Below are 24,597 nucleotides of genomic sequence, written 5' to 3'. Positions count from 1 at the left end.
TTACTATTGCTAATAGTATTCTTAAGAAATTTTTACTTTTGCTTTGCCTTTCAACCATCTGAAAAAGCACATTAATTACAAATACACCTACATGTTCCTTGAACAACCTTTCCTGCATTTTGTTCTTGTTAAGAAAATAGTGCCGGGCCCAGTCACCTGACGTCAAGGACTTGAAGGCTTTTTCTAAGTGCTCATCTTTCTTAAAACGTTCAATCACCTCTTTGAGTTCTTCTTGCCTTCCTTTAATAGGTCGAAATCTGAAACAAAAAAATAAAGCTATTCCAGTCCACCATCAGTCATTCTCAATTCTTTCTCAGTTACAGCACACAGCTCTTTTGCTACCCATATAAATATTTAACTCCTTGTATAAAGACACTGACCAACCATTGCCAAACCCAAAGCCTTTTTATACTGATGAATTCACTACATGGGTTTATGTGGACTGCAAACTTAACATGTGCATTCATATAAAATACAGCTCTTAATGACAACACAAGAAGTATCTAGAAATACTAACACATGGCAGATGCTACATCTGTGGAAGATTAAGGTTCCAAAATTCAGTGCAATCGTACATTTTTCCCCCCAAACAGGAAATCTTGGGCATGTAAATATCAAAACAAACACCTGTACATTAGCAGAGAATTCTGCCTTCTTCCCAAAGCTTGAGATTTAAGAAAAGCTACCCTTCGTATTTTCAGTGGGAAAAAGTAACAGAAAAAAACCTGCATGACTGCCAGAAGTGGAAGCTCCATTTGTGAGCTGCAAAACCACCAAGAGAAAGCAGCACTTAGATATTTTGCCAAATCCCTATAAATTGCCTTTGACTGAGCACATACCCATATATGCTCTCCTTTAGGGCAGAGGTGGGGTGTGGATATTCTTAAATACATGCCACACCCCAGGGGACTCTTCACAAAGATAAAAATTTACCAGGATCATGAGAAACAGTTTTCTGCAGCTCTTTTTACAACTGGAATGTTCTGCTTACAGAGCATATGACAGAAGTGCTAAACAAACTAAGAGTTTTAAGCAAACATGTAAGAGTAAGTCCTGTTACTTGTTGCTGGAAGTGCATTACTATGCTGATTTTATTTCCTCTTACTTACCAAATGAAATCTGTATTTCATTACAAAAGTAAACAAGGGGGAAAAGAATTCTTGAAGTTGATGGAAGGAAACCTCAATCAACTTGCTCACTGATACCCTGTTTTTTCAATTGCCACATGAACTGGCTTACTGTCACCTTAGAACGCTGAATGTTACAAGTAACTAATTTTAATATCACTACAGAAGATTTGCCTCTTGCATGCAACTTGTATAAAGGAAACAAAAAAGTGTTACCTCCTGATTTTGTTTCACTTTGTTTCACTAAAATGCTAAGGGTCTAATCAGAACAAAGTAACAACCATGAGAATTCACTTTCCTTCCTTAGAAGGAAGATGCTGTATTTATGCACGTGATACAATGAAGACAGATCTCCTAAGGGCAGAATCAGTGTCAGCAGGTTTTCAGCGTTCCATGCTACTGCTTTTATAAATATCTCAAATCTCCATCTGAAACACTTCCTTGTGACATAATAACTAAGCACCCTTTTAGACCTTTTTGAATCCAGCAAAATTTATCAGTATAAACCTGTGGGCTTTCAGAGGACATGGTGAGTAAGCAGTTCCAAGCAGACATCGGGTTCAGTTCTCTTCTGGCTGGGATATGACATTGAACAAGACAGCAGGAACCAGTCAAGAAACAGATGCCTGCTTACAACTGTAGCACATACCATGCCACGAAGTTTCAAATCAAGTTCTTTAATAAAGAATATACTTGTATTGTCATCCCAAAAAGCTAACTACCTAACAAGCTGATGAGACCTTATCATGCAATAAAACTCCCCTAAAACTAGAGATGACACAATCATTATTTTTGTTCTGCAGCACACCAAAGTCTTCCTCAACTTGCCAGTCACACATACAAGTATCTCTGCTCTCCCAAAACCAGAAAGACTTTGCCCAGATTTGATAGTCATAACTCACAGAGCTTCCTCATGCATGAATAGAATTTAAAATCACATAGCCTGAACTGAACTGACTAGCTTCAGAACAGGACCTGCACTCACTTTCCATTTCAACCAGAAACAACTTTCCCAGCAAGGAGCCAAATGCACTTACACCAGAAGTAGAGAGCTCACCAATCTGCACAAACATGTAACAGTAATATGTTGCTTACACCTCTATCTGCAAACATTACACAAGAGAAAAACCTACAGGATTTTCAGTTAGAATTGGTTTTCAGCTATGTCTGCTCTTGCTGGGCTACATGAATAACTGCCCTCTCTGTTACACTGTATTTCACATGCTGAAATACACAATTTTTTAGCTAAGTGACCTGCAGGAGCAAAGATGGGTGGAAAAGCCATCTCATTCAAAATTGCATTAGCACCTGAGACAGCAATGTATGTGCTGATAGACATCATCATACTTATTCATCACCGAGAAGCTTGGTCTAGGCTAGTTAAGAAAGCAGGATTCCAACTGAACCACTGCTCTTTCTCACGCTGTTCAGTTCACTGTGTGCGAAAGAAATACAGATAAAAAAGGAGAGCAGATGCTAAGCTTAACAAGTGTCTCTCAAGACCTAGATAAAAAAAATCAACACCCTCTATTTTCTAGCAATTCAAAGCAAATCTTACAGCCCCAAGTGCTCATATTTTAGGTGTTTCACAACACATTATTCTCAGAGGCTGACTCGATGTCTACCTGCCCAGCTACCTTAGGTAGCCTGGGACCTGGCCCCAGCCTCTGAAGATCACTGGCGCACCTCCATGGGTCACTTCAGCAGGTGTCCCTATGGATCCTTGTCTCAAGCACCACACTGCTGGTGGAATTAATTTAAGCCATTAGCAGAAACTTTTGTAATGCCATTCCTGCAAGGTAAAATAGTCAGCGTATGCCCAAGACCTTCAAAGGCCAAAAAGATGGCTGGAAACAAGAAAGGGATGAAGACATTGTAGAACTCCCAAGACAAGACATGGTCAGATGAATGCTGGACTGCATGGCAGGCATTTCAAACAGGAACTGGGTTTTTCAAAGAACATGACTCTCTGCACCCAGGGGCTCAAAAATTAATACCAAGGACTCTCTGCAGTGCCTCTGTCAAGAAGTTGTTCTTACACAGTGACAAGACAGAGATAATGAGAAAAAATAAACAGGAATCCAAACAAGCAAGAAGTATCCACAAGTGCATGGAAAGATGCTGGAAACCAACATTATGTTTAACATTTCACTCCAAGGGTTCCCAATCAGATGAAACAGAATGACACTGCGCACCCTGAGCCTGAGCTGGAGGGCTCTTCACAGTTCAACAGCACATCTAAGTTGCACTGAGAGCACATGAAGTTTGTAAGCAAATTCAGAATACCACAGTCCAAACTCCTTGTGAAAGCTTTAGTCTTTCACAGGTGTATCTCCATATATACTTTAAAAGGTACCTTCTTGTTTGAGACACTGAAGAAGCCAAGAAACCCTAGAAGTCCAATGTTCCTTAAGAATTTGGGTCTGCCGATAGATACTTCATTTCTCCCAGGAGTATAATTAATTAGTTTACTCATTACCTTTTGCAGCCAAAATGCCAATTGATTTTGAGAAGCAACCTTGTATACTACCATTTGGTGTTACAGGGCTTCCACATTTACTCATGACATTAAAAAAAACCAAAAAACTACACATCTGCTGGAAGAATCTCTACACTGTTTCTGAGCTCGCCCATGAAGAGAGCCTGATAAGGCCCCACAGCTAAATGTATACATATAAAATGAGCCAAAGAAACTGACTTTTAAGTATCAGTAAAACAAGTGACTAGTTCAAAGAAGAGAGAAAGAGCACAAGGAAACTGGCAGAACAAACGAGCCAACCCAGTCTCTGGAAAAAAAAAAGGCAATTAAAATCAGAATTGTTTATCCAGACTCTTGGTTTCCTCCTCTGAACAGTACCCTTATTAAATTCCATCATGGAAACTGAACAAGACACATTGCTGTTTGAATCTGCTCACAGATACAGACTCCTTGAGCCACCCTACAAGCAGCTTCACAGGTCAGGTCTCACGGGACATGAAGCCTGCTGCAAGACAGTCAGGTGTTAGAAGTGAGCAAAGAATGAAAACCTCAGCTACGACACGGTCTTTAAAGAAATAGTATCAGCCCTTCTTCCTGACAACCTGCAGAACAGAAACTTCTCACACTTCTCTAGAAAACACTTTTTTTTCCCTAGTCAACAAGATCTGATAAAGCTGTGGCTACTGCAGTTTCAAAATCAGATAGAAGATGATCTCGTCCCAATTAAGGGCAAACTGACACGGTCTCAACAAGGAAGATGTAGGAAAATGGCTTGGGGAAGCAAAGCTCTTTCTCTCTCAAGTTTCTCTTACCTCAGGAGTACTTAAAGACTCTTGGAACTCCAAGGTATAAAGCCAAAGGTCAGTGAGATGCTTGCCTATAAAGGAAGTTAAAGGAGAGTTTCTGGTAAGTTCAGAAGCACAGTACCTTGCTCAGTCTCAGTCACTGAGAGCAGTGAGTTTGAACAAAAAGGATAAATTGATCCTGCAAGAGATCCAGTATGGAACTCCAAACAGCATATCAGTGCATGATAAAGAGTTTTACTTCCAAACCTTCTTTCTTAACTTCTGACTAGGGAACATCAAGAAGAGTGAATTTATCAAAACCATATCAACCCATTAGCCTTTTAACAACAGGCACCTTATCTGGATGGTATTTCTATTTAAGCAACTCTGGAAAACAGCAAGTTTATGTTCACCAGACTGGACAGTAGTACCAGAGATTGAGCACAAAAGCTGAAACTGCAAGCCTGTTAAGCATTCAAGATAGCAGAACAAGAATTGAAAATCATCTATTTAAAATAAGCATAAACAACCTACTTAATTAACATAGATTTTGGCTTCCTCCCTCTCCAACCCTGTAGTGTGAGTATTTTTTCCTCAAAGCTCATTATACAAGTTATGATCAACTTGTTCAGCATTTATTGCCAGTGTTTTCACACAGAGAAAAACTAATGTTCTTTAAAGGCCAAATTTCAAAACAGCACTTTTAATGAAGAAAGTAATCCACATTACTTAAATTTCTTGAACTGACACTAAATACACACCAGTGTGGTCAAAACTCCAATATAGCTGAGAACAGAAATAAAATTCTCACAATTTAGCAAAGAAGTACTTTTAAAAAATAAATATGGGGAAGACAAGAAACCCCCCAAACCAACAACCTAGCACTGTCCTCTAATCCTGTTCTGACACTCCACATGGTAAATTTAATTTAGCAGTTAACATGACCACTGGATGCAAGCCATTCCATGTTTTGAAAATGTAACACTTTTTGTTGAAGCTAAAAGTACAAATTAAACAAACTATAAAAGTAAGGTGGGTGGGTGTTGGTTTGAAAGGCAGGGCATGGTTGTTTAGGGTGTTTTTTTGGTTGTGATTTTTTTTTAAATTCAAAACATTTGGGAACATCAAAACAGTTGGTTCCAATGTAATCACTGTGTGATTTATATACAATGAAGGAAGACAATCAGGAGCAAGGTAAAGGACTTTACTGAATTAAGCTGTCAGTGAAAATAATCTAGAAAAAATGGAAAAATCAGATTTTATGCAAAAGTCAAAAACAATGTTGTAAAGCACACAGACACTAAGGTCTGAAGAATGTAAAAGCTTCACTTTGAACCAGGTTACCACCACATAAGAGTTGTGTACCTCTAATCCAGTATCTCCATAGCACTACAACCCTGAAGCTGAACTGTATGGCCACATAACCTTATTTAGCAGAACCCACATCACTTTTTCAGCCTCCAGACCTTACTCAAGATGAATACCGAACTCTTCAATTATTCTATTGAAATGAGCTAAAGAACGCAGGGAAGATTGAGCACAGGCTCATAAATGCAATGGAACTGCTTTGTGCTTTTTGTCACACTGCCTAGTGGTGACTCTAAGGGATGAAGAGTGATGTACCCTGTCAAGTTTGGTCACCTAAGTCAGTGACTGCTCTTGAGGCAGTGTTGAGAGAAGCAGCTTCCTGTACATCATCCCCAAGCACTTAACATTTCCAATGGAAAACAGAGAAATTCTGAAGGCTTGGTCCTTTAGTCCCATGTAATCAGACAAAACCACCCACATCACACACCTGCTTGTAACTTCACTAAGAGCAGCAAACAGATCACAACATATCTGACTTCCTAAACAATTTGCAGATCTGGAGACACATTGGAAGTGCTCTCAGTATCCCCTAGCATCTCAGTATCCCCTAGCACTGCTGGTGCTTTAGGGAACCAGGAGACAACACTGCCTGGTAACAGCAGCAACACGACTGGGAGTCTGGCTGAAGCTTTAAACAGTAACACCTTGGTATGTGAGATAGGATAAAGAGCAGATTAGCCACTAAGGCATGTGACTTCAAGATTCAGTGCTCAGCCTAGGGAAAAGCACCCAAAAATAAGAAATGGTAAGACTGGCAAGAACTCACTTGGCATTTTACAAGTGTCAGTTTTAATCTCTAGTGTTTGTAAACTTTCAACCCAGGAAGTGTAGCTTGCAAAATGAGTTTTGTTTTTTACCAGAACAAACAAAGGCTGATATAACAGGATTTCTACAAGAAGCAACAAAACCTCTTAGAACAGTGATACTTGACAAGAACATACTTTCTAAGACATGGGGTTTCTTTTATTAACTGCTAAGCTGCTATTCTGTTGAGATAAGAGCTACAAAATTGATGAAAGAATGACAATTGAGACTGTAAAAAGGGTTGGAAACTCTGAAAACATCCTGCTTTCTCTGGGAAATCCAAGAGAATGAAAAAAAATACTTTTGGGTAAAGCCACTGAGGACACTTCCAGAGCTACATGTTATACTGTCCTACAAATCCCAAGTGACAAGAAAACATTTCAGAGGAACACTGGACAATCACATTAGGGGATTCAGTTGTGAGCTTTTAAGAAACAGTCTTCACTTCTTTCAGACATTCCTGACTTGACAGTTTCCAGAGCCAACAACCCTGTTTCCAAGATGGTGGGCATTCACAAACTGCAGGACTTTATTTTTATACACTCAGAAAAAACCTCCAAACCAAAACAAAAAAACCCAGCAAGTAAAGTAACAGTCATGTTCTTGTCATCATGCTACCATAAGATCATTAACTCAATATAAAGAGGATGGAAAAAAAGGACATTTCAACATCAACCTATATACTTTCCTTTTTTTTTATGTTTTTTTTTTTCTTCAATCAATATACTCTGGACAAATCAAATTTACAAACTCTTCAACTGGAAGAATTAAGTAGAAAAAGTGCTTACAGAAAAGACACTCATGCATACAAAAGTACAGACCTGGCTTCCAAGGTAAGGGGAAGAACTTCAGTAAGTGATCATCAACCTACAGTGGGCTGCAAAAATACAAACCTCTTACATGTTTCCAACACAGCACAGCAGAACAGTGGCACAGACATTTTCACAGGGCATCTTCAAACAAATCAGAACAAGGGAACAGGAAATCTTTGCTTGCCACCATAACTGGCTGTTGTATTTTCAGCATACCTCCACACACAAACTGTGTAACTAATATGACTCTGTGGCACTGAAGCAGAAGATGCCCAAACATAAGCTGCAAATCTTCAATTCTACTACCTCATAATATTTGGGTACTAGCACCTAGCATTTTGGAAGCAGTAGTTTTTTCACACCTGCTTTCCCCTCACCTTCCCTCAAAGCCATTAAAACAACAGTATGGAGCTCTAGAAAGTCTGCAGCTTACTAGAAGGAAAAAGATAATCTAAGCATCAAGCCACAGTAACAAGCATGTGTCATCACTGCACCAAAAAGATAAACAAGAACTATGCTGATGCCTGGACTTTAATTACTAAAACATCAGAAACTTTCTCAATAGGACAATATGATAGAGGCAGAAGGTGTGCATCTGGTAGGAGTTGTAAGTCTCACCTAAGTACTTCCCCTAGTGCTCCAAGATTATTAACTACTGTCCTTGAAGTCTGCCAGTAATGTTCTCCAAGTCTGAGAAAGGAAGAAATACATGATGGCCTTTGTGTAGCTTTTTGATTCAAAATAGTAATTAAATAAGTATTTTAGTTGACAACCTATCAACATAAAACAACATCCATGAAATTAGCTTTTCCAACTATTAAACAATGACTACATCATTTCCACAGCAAAAAGCATAAGAACTAACAACCTGTGCAAAACTTGCAGACTATCATTCATGCAAGAGAACAAAAAAATCCTTTCAGCATATATTCTTAGCTTGATTAACTGATGAAGATACAAAGACACTTCAAACTGAACTGTAAGAATAGCTGCCTGGACTGTGCTACTGTAACCAACAGCAGGGAGGGAAGAGTTAAAACTCCAATATCCTTCTTAAAGGTGGATGTTGCACTCTCCAGCAAAAAAGGAAAGATCTCTTAGGGGTAAGTCTTTACTGTTATTAGAACCACACTGTTTCAATTTCATGTGCAGCTGATGCTTTCAGGCTATACAAACACTATTTATGTCATGTGACAACAGCAATTCACCTAGCAGTCATTTTTGAATCAATCAGTTCATTGCATACATGCAATTTGCTTAACTGATATTGTGCGCATGTGACTGTGCTTCATAGGTATACTGTCCTTTAAAAATAGTCACAGCAACAGTTTGAAGGGCTGAGAGTCTGTTTCCCATGATGTGCTGCCAGGAAACTCCAGCTCTTATTATTGCACAGTAGTAAGCAATACAATTCCCGTCCTCAGAAACTTATAGTTTATATACAGTTTCTCCATTGAGCTATTAATACAGATCTCGCATGCAGACAAGCTTAAGAAAGATCTACAGAACAGAGTTATCATCAGTGATACATCTGTAGCAGAGGGAGAAGCACAAACAGCTAAACCTTGAGACCACACAGAATGCACAATCAAAGCATTCAGACGGATGTGTAACAGTGCAAAAGTAGGTGCAACTCTGGTAAGCAAGTTTCCAGCTGGCACACTCATTGATCTCATCCATACAGACACATCTGAGTAGCAATTCCTTCAGCAGGGGTCTGCCAGAACTTCAGATCGAGTAGCACCAACACTGAACTGCTCAGGAGCTACATCTTTCTTCCGTTGTTTAAGAGTAAGGAAGGAAAAATAAAGCATCCAGCAGATGGAATAAACACAAAAGTTACCAAACACTGGCTTCTGCCATTGAATAATTTCAAATAACTACTGGTTTCAAACTTACAATTGGTTAACTGTTTAAGCTAGAAAACAGTGCCTATTATCAGCCTGTTCTACTGCACAAATACACGAGACTAATGGAAAGCCCTATGATGGAGCACTGTGAGAGGCTGCATTTGTAGTGCTGAGTTCCAGATCCACATGCAACACCATTTTAAAGGCAGAAGCTACTCGCAAATTTGCATTCTTTCACTTAAACACACACAAAATTCCACGGTTTTGCTGATTTACATCAACTAAGAAGATGAATTCTCTTCTAGAAAAATAAAGACAAGTTACCTAGTATTCATTTTGTGTGTCTGAAAACCTAAATAGGGATCAAGAACCAAACTAGTTGCTAGGTCATCATTTTCACAGAGTTCCTTGGCAGACATTCCAGAGGAAGGCACATAACGACTTTGTCCCTCAAATCCTGAAGCACTGCTACCTGCAAATAAGAGAGCACAAATTAGATATCACTTAAGGGATATTATAGAGCCCAGCTACATTTGGGGACAGACAGACACACAGGCTGGAGGCAAAAAAATACAGAATGGTTGAGGAAGATGATGAAGTACCTGAAGAAGCAGAATAAAGGACTGTAAAGGACATCTGAATAAAGGACTAATTTGCATTTAATCCTTCATCCCAGACCAATAGCAAAAATAAGAATCCATATTCCTTAAAACCTTTTTTAAGGTTTTAAGGAGCATGACTGCAGAATGGCTATTGATGTGACTTGATTAAAAAATGGGGTTTACTTCTACAAGTGTATTCACTGAAAATTGGGCAAGTACTTCAAATGATGTTATCCACTTCAAATCATACTAGTTGTCACTTAGTGCCAATCATGCATTTTATAGTTATAACAGTTGAAAATTAATTTACACCCAGTTATTCTTACTTGACTTTTAAAGCGATCTGAAGAAATCTACATTCCTGAAGGGACTTAACACATCCAGAAAATACATACATAACTAATATTTCTATGTTAGCTCCATGCTGACTGCAGACCTCCCTCATGAATTAGGTAAGACAGCAGCCTGGCTGGCAAACTAGGAAGTGAATCATAGCACTAAGCAGCAGAAACATATACATACATCTGCTTGATCTTCTCTCAACTCCATTTTTGCCTGTCTTTGGATTCTCCTTTCCTGCATGCTGCAATTTGGTCTGTGCGTGGTCATTAGACGACTTGCTTCCACTTCTCCGGCCATTCACTACCATGTTCTTGGATTCTCCCAGCCACTTCATACCCACAGACAATCTGACTCAGTTGCATTTAGTCACTTTTCAAAAGGCTTGGAGAAGTGGATGAATAAATTCAGTTCCAATTCCTACTGGAAATAAAACAAACATGATTAGAACTTACTGGGAAACTGTTTTTTCAAGATACAGCATTAAAAAAAATAGTAATAATACCCCAACAATAATAATTGTAGTAAAAGAAAACTGAAACACATCCTCACCCCCACCCCCCAAAGAAAAGGTGGGGAAAGGTGGGAGGAAAGATGGCCATCTGCATTTGCATCAGGAAGAAAGAAAAGCCATTCATTAGCACCAGTACACAGAACTGTGAACAGGTGAAGTACCGTCCTACAACTTACAATGGCATCTGGCAGCAAGGACGGAATTCTGGAGCTGATAAATTGCTAATGGCAGCTCATCTTTAAGAGCTGGACTATACCCACAGATATACCTGTACAAGCTTACGTACATGTGGGTTAACATGTCCACAGCTATGTGACTCCACACCCAGAGCATTTTCAAATACACATCCAGTAACGATTCTATCTCCTAATACATAAAACTAATAACCTACTGGGAACTCTACAGCAAAGACCATTTCACATGTATCCTCCAAGAACTAAAGATGAGCACAGCTTAAAAGAAAAAAGGAAAAAACCCAACCAGAAAATGTACATTTTTGGAATGGGGTTAAGGGAAAAATGTTAGATCTTTATTCAAAAATCAGAGCCCAAGAAACCCTCAATGATGACCTAGAGAACCCAGGCTACTATTCTTACTATTCCATTTTGACAAAACAAACCAGTCACAACACACCTGGTTCAACATGCCAATACTAAGTGGGGTCAGAAGCAGAATTGCAATTTTACAGTACAGAAATGTCTAGCAAAGCAAATGCTAGTTTTTGCCCGTAGTCTCAATGTCTTTTGCATAAATAATTATAAGAAAGCTAATAATGTTTTTGTACACAGTTGTGTCTCTCTCTGTATAACTTGCAGGAAAAGATCCGATTTACAAAATTATTTTACAATTGCACTTACACATTAGTAATTCATTCTCTTGATTTTAATTCACCCTTCTCCCTACTGCTTCCTCACAAAGAAATAAATTGTGCCTTTTCATTTTACTGCAATTATATAAAAAAAGCAATGCTCTGCTCACAGCTGGTAACAGGCCATTGCAACACACATTTCAATCTGATGGAAGAAATGGAACAACAAACTAAGAGATGTTAGAAATACTGTCTTTTGTGGAACTTCTGCTTTTTATCAGGTGAGAGCAGTAAATGACTAGATTTCTGTTAGACACCTGTGTGATCCAGCTACCTAAAGAAATGTTTATGGCCAGATGATTTGTAATTAAGTTATTTACAAAGAAGCAGAAGACTGAGGCAATTAAGGAAACACAGTAAAGACAAGTGTGTTGTGTATTTACAGAAGCATTCGCTCAAGCATCTTACCAGAACGTATCACCCAGGAATGGACAGGTTTTAGAAACTTTTACAAATTGATAAAGAAGGGCAGTAAAGACTATCAACAAAGTGTAACAGAATCACACTGAGCAAAACCTGGCTCAGTTACTTCATCAATATCAAGAAAAAGAATTGAAATAGTTTCAGTGGACAAAGAATTTTCTTGCTCCCAGTAATAGAAGGGATTTTCTTTAACCTCAAGATTAATTCTATTCATTCAACTATAGGTAGACCTAGCTCTTTTACAAAGTACCACCAAAACACCCTTGGATAGGCTTTTTTTTATTTCACAGAGCTTGCTGATAACATACACATGTAAGTTTATCATAACATACATCTGAAAAAAAACAACAAACCACCAAAACTTCAAAACCAACCAAACAACCCCCTTAAACTTCCTTGTTAAGCATCCCACCTGTCAGAAAAGCAACTCTGTGAAGATCTGCCACTGACTGACTCTGATGTAAACTCTCAAACTTCTCTTTTCTTACATTGCCATCTATTAATTTTACAGGTCTATATACTCTAATTAACCCCCATTCTGCCATGTTTTTGTAACAGTGGTAATGAAAAGCATTAGAACAGAAACTACATTAAAGACCTGCATGAAATTCAGTCTTGGTATCTTTGTACACCAGGACTGAACTCCACGCTGTGCTTGCTACAGCCCAAAAGCAGGACAGGTGAATGAAACTCCCATGAAGTCAGAGTGCAGGTGAACGCTGTATTGTATCCAGCAGTCTGGGGGAAATGCTTACTGTGCTACTTTCTGACAATCACCAGGTCCAGCAGCCACAGTGGGCTGAAGGAAAGGCGTTCTCTGCACAGAGAAGGAAACCCACCTCTCACAAGGGCCCTTTGGGCAGGGTGAGTACTGTCTGTGCTAACTCACTTCTGCTTAACCAGGAAAAGCAATGACAAGGAAGGGACCACTGCAAAGGTAAGCAGCAACGTGGCCACAGAATGATACTCAAACTGTACTAAACATTAGGAAAAACACTTTGTTCTGCTCCAAAAGAGATTGATATAGACAGCAACATAAGTCCTCCTCAAACAAAATCAGGCCATTTAGTGATGCATAGCAAAATTCTGGTAAAAAATCATTATGTGTTTGGGCTCATCAGCCTAATGAGCAAGAAAACCTCTGTCTCAATCTCCTGCTCCCTCTATGTTCTGGTATCAGCCAAATGACAAACTTGAAGACTGCAAGTGTGCTTCTTCAGCCACTATTCAATAGGACAAGAGGCAGTGGGCAGAAAGAAGTGCACAGAAGTTCCACCTGAATACGAGGAAGAACATCTTTACTGTGCAGGTGAACAAGCACTGGAACAGGCTGCCCAGAGAGGGTGTGGAGTCTCCCTCACTGGAGATATTCAGGATCTATCTGGACACAGCTCTGTGCCATGTGCTCTGGGATGGCCCAGCCTGAGCAGGAAGGTTGGGCCAGAGGACCCACTGAGGTCCCTTCCAGCCTGACCCATTCTGTGACTCTGTGATTCCTTCCCCCAGTACCCAAAACCAGCTTTCCAGACATGATACCAAAAGCCAAAAACAACAGCAAGGATTCCTTTCCCCGTGAATATCTCAGCTGCTAATGCCAAGAGAAAACCTGAAAGGAAGGAAGAGATGCACCACTAACCACCACCATGTGGTACTTATATCTTCTGACGTGATTTATTCTCACTGCTTTCTACATCAGATTCATACTGACAAGTCCTTTAGGAATTGAGGGAGAAAAGGCAGAGATGAACACTATCTTCCCATTCAAGAAAACACTCAAATATACTTACACCACCACATACTTCGAAACTCTCACTACAGAGCTCTGCCATCAAAATCTAGCACTACACCTGGACCACTTAGAACTTCAGGTTTACTACAACTGTGAAGTTTACCAGCACAATTAGAGCTTCCAAGGGACCTTTTGCATTTCAATATAAATGACCACAATGCTGCTTTAACCCTTTGTTAATAACACCACTACTCTTTAAATCACACTGCCTTTAGCAATTGTATTATGCTAGTTTGATAGGCACATTTCCTCAAATGCCACAATATAGCTCAATTGCATTTGGTACTTCTCACTGAGGTATCTGGCATTTCATTGCAACAGTACTCTTAAAAATGAAAACTGAAGCACTAACACAATTAGTACAGACAGACAACAGACCTTCTTTAAAATATAGCTTATGGATTTTTTTAAAAAAATATTTTTAAGAACTCAAACACCTACAGTTTGGCTTGCTTGTCTTTTTTTTTTTTTTTTAATTAACAATAGCTGCAACAAAGTTTTCCTCAACAAGACAGTGACCTAAAGCAAATATAGGACATACACACAAACAAACAAAAAAACCCAGACCAAACCCAAAAAAAAACCCCAAACCAAACCAAACCAAAAAACCCAGCCTCAGCTCTTCTAGACAAATCAGAGATATCAAGAGAAAAGCAAAGGTTTCATTATTGGTAACCCTACAAAAAGTAAACAGACCTTGGAATTTGGGAAGCAGAGCAAAACTGTGCAACTACTTTTCCTATGGGATCACCAGAATAAAAATGACTGATCAAAATCAAAGCTGAAGGAAAACCTGCACAGCTTTAAGGAGCTATTCAGAACAGTCTCAAGTCTTGTTGAAGAGACTTGAGAGTAGTGAATCTGAAGGTTCAGTAAACCAGAGCCCCAGAAAATGTTTTTGATTGGTTCTTTTCAGCTAATTAGTGCTGAGAATAAGCTCAGTGCAGAACTGGACATGGATTAATAATGGCATGGGGAGGCCGTAAGACTGTGTCAAAACTGACTCAGGTCAGTCCAGACTGTTGCAGAACCACAGCCCCGGGATGCAGGTTTGGGAGAGCCTGGATCCAAAACTGACCCAAACCCAGGCTCCAGTCTCCCACCAATAGCTTGGCTATTTGGCATTCATTCCCCTTTTTTTCTTGTGCAGCCACACGGTTTTTGTGTATCAGTTTGGATACTAATCCAAGCACAGCACAGGCACAGAAGCAATCCAGTACCAGCACTAAATGAGTGTCAAAGAGCAAATTACACTTGAGCAGCTCCTCCTCTGCCCTGCCATGTCCTCCACTGGGTGCTCTCTCAGGGTGGGGCTGAGCACAGCACCCCAAAGCCTGTGTGATTCCCTCAAGTCACTGCAACAACTCCAGCGTGCAGAAGTCACAGAGACAATATAAAAGCTCAGCTGCTTCCAGGAGAGGGAGAACCTCCTTCCTCCCACTTGCCAATTCACACAAACACTTTCACCAATGCCAGCACTCTGTGGACTTCTCCATGACCCAAATTAGCTCTGTGTGTGTGCAGCTGTATGACTTACACAGGTTCAGGTTCAGTTTGGGGCAGCCCCACCATGGCTGGGTCAAACAGTTCAATGAAGACTCCAAACCAGTGTAACTCCAAAAGGAGCACTGCTGCTCCCCCAGCTGCTTGTACCCTCTTCCATGCCATCCCCCCTCAGTGCCAGCGAAACAAACACAGAGCCAAGTGACATGAAAGATTTGGTCACTGAATCAGGGGTGTCACCAGACAAATCTGAACCTGGCGGGCTTGAACCAAGAGTGGATGTTATGGGGCAGGGGGAACACACAAGGTCAGGGAAGTGGTCAGGAGAACTTCAGCTGGGACTTCTCTGCATCCTCAAACCACTGCTCTGCTTTGGCACAAGAGTATCACACCTGACACTTACCATGCTGACTTGGGCAACAGTCTGTTGCCTTAAAGCATGTGCTGTTTCCAGGGAAGAGCATACTGGGAAGTGTAGTCCTGGAATAGGACAGTGCTAACAGAGCAAAAAAAGCATTCAAGAGCCTAATCAGTCCTGTTACTGAGTATACAAGGATACATCATCCCACTCATTCATTTAAATGCAATACATTAAGCAATTGCTTTAAATAAGTCTGAATTTCCAGTTTGTGAGCTCCAGTGGGTATAAAGCAGAGATGTCTGTGTCTAGCTGGTCCTAATAAGAAAACAGCCTGATAAAGAAACAATAACATCCAACTTTTCAACCAAGTAAGTCTTGATTTCCTCCCATATTGTTACTTGAAAGGAAGAAAGCAAAGAACTGAACAGTTCAGTGTTAATGAAAATTGAAGCAGCTGCATCCCTAGTTATAGTGGTCAGATTATGGAAACAAGGCATGGCTCCATGAGAACTTATCCTACAATACATTTTAATCTCATTGATAAAAACTTGCCAGTATGTATTTATAGTTACACTATTAAACACTAATCATATTGCCGTCTCATATCACAGAATCAATTAGGTTGGGAAAGACCTCTGAGATCATCGAGTCCAATCTGTGACTGAACACCACCCTTTCAACTAGACCATGGCACTAATTGCCACGTCCAGTCTTTCCTTAAACACCTCCGGGGACGGTGACTCCACCATCTCGCTGAGCAGCCCATTCCAATGTCTAATCACCCCTTCTGTGAAGAAATTCTCGATGTCCAAGCTAAACCTCTCTCTGCACAACTTAAGACTGTCGTCTTGTCCTGAGACATGTTGCTCTGCACTGAATTTAACGCACCAGAAAACTCCACAAAGTTCTACACTTCAGGTTCTCACACTGCCTGTGACACACCCTGGCAAAACACCACGCACTATCCCTCTCACCGGTTTTCGCGACTCCGAGAGTAACGTCTTAAAGGTAACTTCCCTTTAAAGTTTCAGATACAGATATTGGGCAAATACGTGCCTTTTACGCCTTCCCTAATGGCATGTATCCTCCGATAAAAAACCACAAAAAACAACCCCAACCAGAAAAACATACCATAAAACCCCCAAGGCAACTAGTCCGGCCGTTCCATCAAACCGAGGCAAGATCGGGAGGGTCACTAAAGCCATCAACCCAGAGGCAGAACGACTGGAACTGGCAGAAACTCCCGGCCCGGAGAGCAGGGCCGGCCCGGCGGAAAGGGGAGCGGGACCGGGTCCGGCCCGGGCGGCGCCGCCCCCGCGCCCGCTGCTGCCCCCTGGCGTTCTCCGCGCGCCGGCGCCGCCGCACGCCCCGGCCCCGCGCGGCCCCCACCGCCCCCGGCCCCGGGGCCCGGCCCCGCCCGCGGCCGCCCCTCGGCCCGTGGGTCCCCGCTGCGCCCGCCGCCGTCAGTGCCCCGACAGCCGCCCCCGCCCTGCCCGCGGCGGCCCCGCACGCTGCCGGACCCCGGGCGCGGTTCCTCACGGCCCCCCCGCGCTCAGGGGCGCAGCCCTCTCACAGCCCCGGCGCCTCCCCTGCCCCACAGAGCACACACAGACCCTCCCCAGAGACCCAAACTCACCGCCCCGCGCTGGGGTCCCCCGCCGCCGGCGCTGCCCCCGCTACCACCGGGGGAAAATGAATCATCAAAGGCAAGGGTGCGGGAGGAGGGGGGGGGAGGGGGAAGGGAGGAAGCTGAAGGGGGGAAAGTGAAGACCGAGCCAGGGAGGGGCGGACTGGGGAGAAAAACTAAGGAAGGGGAGAGAAAAAAAAAAAGCGGCGATAGTGATAAAAAATAATTCCAAGTGGGGGGAGGAAAAAAAATGGCGGATTAAAATCCAAGATGGCGGCGCCGAGGGGCGAGCGGCGCAGGGGGGAGGCGGCGGGGAGAGCTGCCTGGAGATCCCTCCGCCGCGCCCCGCGAGAAAGAGTCCCCCGGGCTCCCCCGCAGAGACCCCGCGGGGTGGCGGCGCGGGCCGGCCGCCGCTTCCTCGTCCTTCTCCTCTTTCCCTGCGGGGAGCCCTCGTTCCGCCGCCCTGCCGAGCCAGGCGAGCGCCGCGCTGGCCGCCGCGTCCCGAAGTTTCTTCTTGTTCCTCCCGGCGGAGCCCGCGACCTCCTCGCCCCGTCCGGGGAGACGCCGAGTGCCCCTGCGCTCCCGGCGGCGGAGGGACACCGCGGACACCCGCCGCCGCGCACTCCCGCCGCCGCGGAAGGATACACCTCTCCCAGAAAAAAAACAGCCCGCCCCCAGCCGCGCCGCTCCCCGCCGCCGCTTCACCGCGGGCGGCGCGGGGGCAGTCGGGGCAGCGCGTCCGGCCGCGGAGCGGGGACGGCGGCGGCCGCGGGGCCCATGACCTCCCGGCGCGGCGGAGGGATCCCGCCGAGGGAGGGGAACGAGGCCCGGGCCGTCCCGCACGGCCGTGTATGCGGGAAGAAGTGCCGCTCCGGGATCCCTCCGCGCGGTGCTGCCCTTTAAACGCGGGGGACTCCCCGCCGCGGGGCGCGCACCAGGATGGAGCCGGGATGCGTTTCCTTGTGGCGCCTCACGGGTCCCTTGCCGTGCTGGCCTTGGGGGTCTGGGAGGCGACAGTTCGCCGTGCCCCGCCTGAGAGGGGAGTGGGACCGCAAACTCAGCTCTTCCGGCACCTGCTTCACCCCGCACCGCTGCCTGACAGAGGCATTTAAAAATGGCCCCCGTGGGCTGGAGGGGCTGGGACGGCACCTCCCTTCCCCTCCCCTCCCCTCCCCTCCGCGGGGCAGCGCCGAAGGCAGCGGCGGCGGGGCCGGCAGCGGGCGGTGGCCGCGGCCCGCACGGAGCGGTGGCGGCGGGAGCGCCCCCCGGCGGCGGGGCCCGGCCCTGCCCCCGCGCCCGAACAAAGGCGGCGGCGCCAGTGTCGCGCCCTGTCGCGATAGCGGGGCGGGGAGGGACGGCTGCGATAGCGCCCGAGGCAGGAACGGGCAGAATTACACACGCTTGTGGGGAAAAAAAAGCTTGTTAGTGCAGTAGTTGTTGAGCGGTACTACAGTGGCGGGCCTTGGAAAGCTCGGAGGCCAGCGTTTTCCTGCTGGACGTTCAGGAATTCTGTGATGTGCGTGATGTTTCATGCTGCGTATTCTGTACTTTGTTGTACAATAAGCTTGTGGCAGTACAAAGTATTCTCGAATAGGAGCTTTATTTTTATAAGTTTCTCAAAGCTTTTATATTGTTTGCACTCGTTCTAAGGCAACCAGAAACGTCTGTGGAAGAGGAAAGCTTTTCTATGTAACACCTATCCTGTCAACAGCTACTCACCCAGAATACCAAATTCTCAGCTTTATGCATAGTAGGATGCTAAAGGTTTTCAATTGAACGTAATTTTGCATGTGACTTTGTTTAATTTTGCTTTAATAACACCAGTGAGATGATATTTGGAAATGCCATGCGTCTCAACAAGCCAAATTGCTAGGCAAATTGATTTTACTCTAATTTGATAACAAGAAATTGCCTCTGAAGCTGAGATTTTGCCTGGCCAATTGTTAAACCAGGTTAACATAGACTTTTACAGGTGAATTCTAAATGTCTAAAATCTTTAATTCAAACCAGAATGGGCTGTCAACAGCATTGCAAGCAGTAGCACTGTGATAATATTAGTAATAACGTGTGTATATTGCTTTGTAGTGCACCAGCTTGCTCTGTAGGTTTATGGGAATGGCTACAGTCCTCTTGGAAGATTGGATATTGCTAGATTGGAAGACACTGGCTTCAGTCTTCATGGCACCAAGAGTTTCCCATAGTTCTGGCAATGGCTGTTGAATCCTTAGTGTGATTGAAAGCAGCACACAAAAAAACCCTATTTACATCCTTTCCAGCAGGTGATCTGGTGACAAAGCTCTGGTTACATCTGAAAGGGCAATTTTTTTTCCCCGCGAATTATTTTACCTGAGACTTTTTTCTTCTGGTAACAATGACAAAAGTTTAACAAAAAAATAATCACTATTTCCAATTCAATTACAGTTTGTTATTTCTTCTGCATTGTAGTGTTTTTGCATTGTAGGCCTTTGATTCAATAGAACAAAATACTGTCTTTGAAAATAAGAAAACTGCGTGACCAAACCATGGTCAAATTATGATAGGACGCTTCAAGAATAAGTTTACTATGTTAAATGTGGCTTTTGGTTTTTTGTTGTTGTTGGGTTTTGTTTGTTTGGGTTTTTTTGTGGGTTTTTTTTTTTTGTTTTGTGTTGTTTGGGTGTTTTGTTTTGGTTTTTCTTTTGGAAACCAGCAGATACATGGCAACTATCTCCCACTAAATCTGAGTAATTTATTACATTTTGTATAGTATGTTCAGACTTCAGTTTAGAAACTGTTTAGGTTAGTTTCAACATTAGTTTTGCTTTCTAAGTTAATGTTACCACATCAGCCTAGACCCTCACCAGAACATGAAAAAATCTCAGGTAATAAACCTCTGTTGTTTCTACTTAGTTATCAAAGGATGGGAATGATGGATTCATTCATTAAAGGTGTAAAAATTTCAGTCACATGTTACTCAAGAGCTCAGTGTTGATTTTGTGACTTCTGGAGATTTTTTTTTTTCGGGTACTATTAAACCAAAAGATTTTCAGCATGTATCAAGACCTGCAGAGGTTTCAGTGTGCATTGGCAAGAATCAGTAGTTTTAAATTTCCAAAATAGTCTTCCTAAATTGTTAGTTATAAAAAAATCTGGTTTTTTGCAGATTTTCTAGGTGTTCCCACTTTGGGAGTAGTTTTTACATTTTCAGCATCCCATATATGCTATGACAGCACAGCCCTAATATCATAAACATTTTTGGTCATCCAGTTTTTACTGGAAATTTGTAGTTAGTAAAATACTAATGTGATGAGTGGTTTTGTACAAGGCATATCTTTTAAGAATGAAAAGGTGAACTTCAGACTTGAGTTGTGTGTAGAAGCTGCTGCTGCTGCACTGTGATCTCTGGGGCTTTGTGTGGGCCCAGACATCTGCCCATGGCTGCAGGGTCAGAATGCAGCCCTGAGCCTCCCTCTTCCAAACCACCCCTGCAACAAAACCTTGCCATTGACATGAAGCCAAATCCAGCTTAAGCTGAAGAAGATACAGCTCTAGCTGAGCAAATGGTGTTCTGTGCCTGTGAGGCCATTCTGACTTTATTTGCAAACCTGATTTACCAGCTGTGGCAGTGGGTAATTTAGAGAACTGCAAACATACAACCACAATTGAAAAGTCCATCACCTGCTTGACAGTTCTACTCTGCCATGCAGGCGTTGGGGTTTTATTTCTGACTTTTATTCTGCAGTGCTTTTATAGAGACCCAGCATCAGCAGCTGTGACACAGACATCTGGGGGTGTTCCTGTGCCAGTGTCAAAGCTGAGTTGTCATGTATGTTCTGGCTCTTTAGCACGCCTGCCAGGCTCTGAGGCACCCTCATGCCATAAAAGTTTTAAAGCACACTATGACTTGTGCTATGTCTTATGTAAAACTTGTGTTGGAATTCTAAACTGGAAATACTGTGCCCAAATCCTTACCATGAGTTCTGACAGTCTTAGGAGCCCAGCAGTATCACCAAGTAGAGGTGAAGTATGCAGAAGCAGAGAGTGTTACAAGGAAGGAGCCAAAGGATGTAATCAGATTTAATGAGCCTGATCTTTCATTTATGGTGGCTTTTATATATTCTGTGCAGGGCAAGGAGTTGCTCTGTAGCCATCACTTTCACTACTGGGGAGAAATGATGTGCAAAGAGGTAACAGGTTTCACATTGCAAACAACACTCTTCTGTTGGCATGGTCACACTGAGAATTTGTTTCCTTTGTGTACTGGGTGAGTAAATACCTTGCTGTGGTAGCTGTGAGAGGATTGGCCCCTGCCCTCTGTGCAGGAGCAGGATATTAAGCACCAGCCACTGTGCCTTACCTGAGGTGCTGCAGGTGGGCCCAGGCCATCAAGGTGTGACCACCTCTGGCCGATGTCACAAGTTGGTTTTGACTGACAGTCACAAACCCAAAGCTGGATATCACAAGTGACTATACTCAGGAAGAAAATAAAAGATGTTTCCTGCCAAAGTCTTATTAATTTATCAAAAATGTACGTATTCTTAGTAGCAGATGGTCAATAATAGATGATAGATAGCCTTCTCTGTGTAAATTAATGGCTGTAATTCACTTGAGGGGATCTGCTGATGTCATAAGCTGCCAGAGTGCAGCTTGAGTGATTTATTAACAGCTGCAGAAATCCTAGGCTGAATTACATCCTTGTATTCACTTAGGGTCTGCAGATTTTTATTTCTAAAATGTGTAGGTTTGAATTTCTTGATGCTTATAGGGATATCTTCTGTGACTCCAATACAGGGGCACGGTGAAGAAATGCTGACTATAAAAGCTCAGATGCCTGCCCATGATTAAAGGCAGATTTTCTCCACTACTGCATATCAATATCATCCCTTTTGTTTATTTTTGAAATCAGCTAATCAGTATCTGTAGAAGTTTACCTAAGTCCTGTTTTGGGTTTTGTTTCCCCCCCACCATCAAATATAAATGATGTCATTATTTTCAGGTACAGGAACCTCTGTCACTCAATGTTGTAGTCACAGCTTCTGTGCACATTGGGCTGTGTCCAGCACAAAAAGCTGGGAGAAGGTTGAGGAGTTTAGCTGTAACTGCTATCTCTAATAATAACAACTAGATTTTGCTGTTTAGAAAGAAGGCAATGGACACAGAGGGCTACAAAAGGTGCCTGGAAACCAAAAGTCTTTGTGTACAGGGAGGAGATTCTTCATGTACAGGGAGAAAACCTTCCTTTCTTCCATAAAAATGGTGAAAATAAAATTTTTCTGAATATGGATCCTAGATTTATCACACCCTTCTGACATATGAACATATGCAAGCAAATGAAACAATAATAATTTCAATTTCTTTTTCCTTCTCCCCTAAAAATTGGAGCTGATTAGGGTGATATTAAATCCTGTTTCTCAAACAAGGGATGCATTTCCAAAATGTAATTTGAGTTGTAGAGGAAGAGGAAAAGGGAGATGAGAATAAATTATGAAGAATTGCATGGCAGGAAGGAACAGTCAGAATTCATTTGCAAATAACTATGTGCATTACATTTGCTAAAGATGCAGAATTTCTTGAGAGAACTCCCAGCAAATGTTTGGATGCCAGTTAGAACCCAGTGAAAACCTTCTGGTTTTCTCTCTTTCCTCTCTTCTCTGGGATTTGTTTTGTTTGCTGATAGTTGGATTTCACCAGTCCTTGGAAGAATGCTGCAGTTATTGTTCTCAGAAAGGAATGCTGATTTGCTATTGAGCAAATACTGCTTTGTTCCTGCTTCCCTTCACCAGTGTCTGTCTGACCTGTCTCTGTGTAAGAGGTACCAATAGAAGGAAGGTGGTATTTGTACAGAAAACAAAGGTTGGAACTTGAAGAAAAACAGACTCCAGGTATTGTTCACAGCCTTGAGGCAAAGCTCTTCCAATTCATTATGAATTTACTAATTTCAGTAAGCCTCTTATTGCTCTTACAGTGTCATGGACAAAGCCCAATCACATCAGGGACCCATAAATTTAGCTATTATACAAATGTACAGAAAGGTATCAAAAAAGTATTTCAAATAAAGATGTAGTTTTTTGTTTTGGTTTGGTTTTCATTTTGTTAGTTTTTTGTTTAGTTTTTTTTTCCTTTTGTTTTATTTTTGTTTTGGGTCTGTTTGTTTGTCATAGGGTTTTTTGTTTTGTTTTGGGGTGGGATTTTTTTGTTTGGTTTTTGTTTGTTTTTGTTTTTTTGTTTTTTTGTTTTTTTTTTCCTGGAATGAGATGGTCACTTCTGGATACTTTTAAAATTACTTGTGGTTTTATAGTAGCACATCTCTGGAAGCTTTACTCTCCTGGCTCACCTTTAACTTCATAGGAGCTGTACATACAGCAGGTGACAGCTGGACCACAGCCATCCCATGATTTGTAACTTCCAGGGCAGTTGTAAAAGCCTTCTCCATTTCTTTTTGAATTCTACCTGAATCCATCCCTTTTTTTTTTTTTTTCAAACTCTATTTAGGTTGTTTGGGGTTGCTTTTCCTTGTCTCTATGTGTCTTTGCTTTGCTTGCTCACTTTGGATACAGTTTGAATGAAGGCTGCTATGCAAAAACTTTGAGAGCTTGGCAAGTGTCTCCCTTAAGCTGTATTGATCTCTGTGATTTTCATGCTTTGGAGGGAGGAATTGTCACTGCATTTCCAAAGCTCCATTGTTGCTCAGAAATTCATTATATTGGCTTGAGTTTTTCATTTTCTTTTGTCAGACCAACAAGAAAGGTTGTTAATTCTGTATATTTTTTTTTAATAATCAGCCTTTTCCTCCCTGCACAGACAGGCAAATCAGTGCAAGACTACAGAGTCCCAAGGAGTTATGATACAGGATACAGATCCTGGTTATTCTGCAAATTCTGAGAAAACTTGTTCCCCAAACAACAGCAAGGTGCCTGGTGCTCTCAGTTCCCCAAGCCCTCTAAAATAGAAACAAAGCAGAGGTAGTTGTTACAGCTGACCTAACCCTGAGTGGCCACCAGAAGAAACCATGGACTGCTTACTGTCTCTCATGGTAAATAGCAGTGAACCAGGTTCTGCTCTGCAGACTCTTTGGGCTGCCTGGACCACACCTGTTGGAAGGTAGGAAGGAATTTCATTCATCCATTAGAGATTGCTGAATCCAAAGAGATGGTATGTGCAGTTCTGTCACTGAGCAGTCTCCAGTCATGTGAACAGCAGCAGGAATCTGTGTGTCAAGTGATAGAGCAAAACCACAAATTTCACCTTGCAAGCTTTGTTCTTGTAAAAAGTTTGGGTGAGTGCTTTTCTTTTCTTGGATGGAGTTGTTTTGGTTTTGAGGTTTGTTTTTTTTTGTTTGGTTTGTTCTTAAATGTACAGGATCATGG

At 42.4% G+C, this 24,597-nt stretch overlaps 1 protein-coding gene across 6 annotated transcripts in view; it reads right to left on the bottom strand.

The window, feature by feature from the left end:
- Positions 1-17,879, bottom strand: part of KMT5B (lysine methyltransferase 5B) — a 28,072-nt gene extending 10,193 nt beyond the window's left edge. Inside the window, exons 1-4 of one of the 6 annotated variants that reach the window (XM_071427640.1) lie at positions 17,261-17,879; positions 10,350-10,589; positions 9,550-9,697; positions 92-257 (exon numbers count right to left, since the gene is read on the bottom strand). In XM_071427640.1, the coding sequence (XP_071283741.1) occupies positions 92-257; positions 9,550-9,697; positions 10,350-10,503 (468 nt within the window). In that variant the 5' untranslated portion in view covers positions 10,504-10,589; positions 17,261-17,879. Of the gene's footprint in view, positions 1-91; positions 258-9,549; positions 9,698-10,349; positions 10,590-16,755; positions 16,903-17,260 lie in introns of those variants that run through there. The other 5 variants (XM_071427639.1, XM_071427643.1, XM_071427641.1 and 2 more) reach the window with 5 other exon arrangements.
- Between the last annotated feature and the right edge of the window lie 6,718 nt (positions 17,880-24,597).

The sequence above is a fragment of the Agelaius tricolor genome, unplaced genomic scaffold, assembly GCF_023055355.1.
Source record: "Agelaius tricolor isolate 1412-34295 unplaced genomic scaffold, bAgeTri1.0.p SCAF_5, whole genome shotgun sequence".
Lineage (NCBI taxonomy): Eukaryota > Metazoa > Chordata > Aves > Passeriformes > Icteridae > Agelaius > Agelaius tricolor.
Note: the sequence above shows the minus strand (reverse complement) of the source record. Positions and strands in the feature narration are given on the sequence as shown.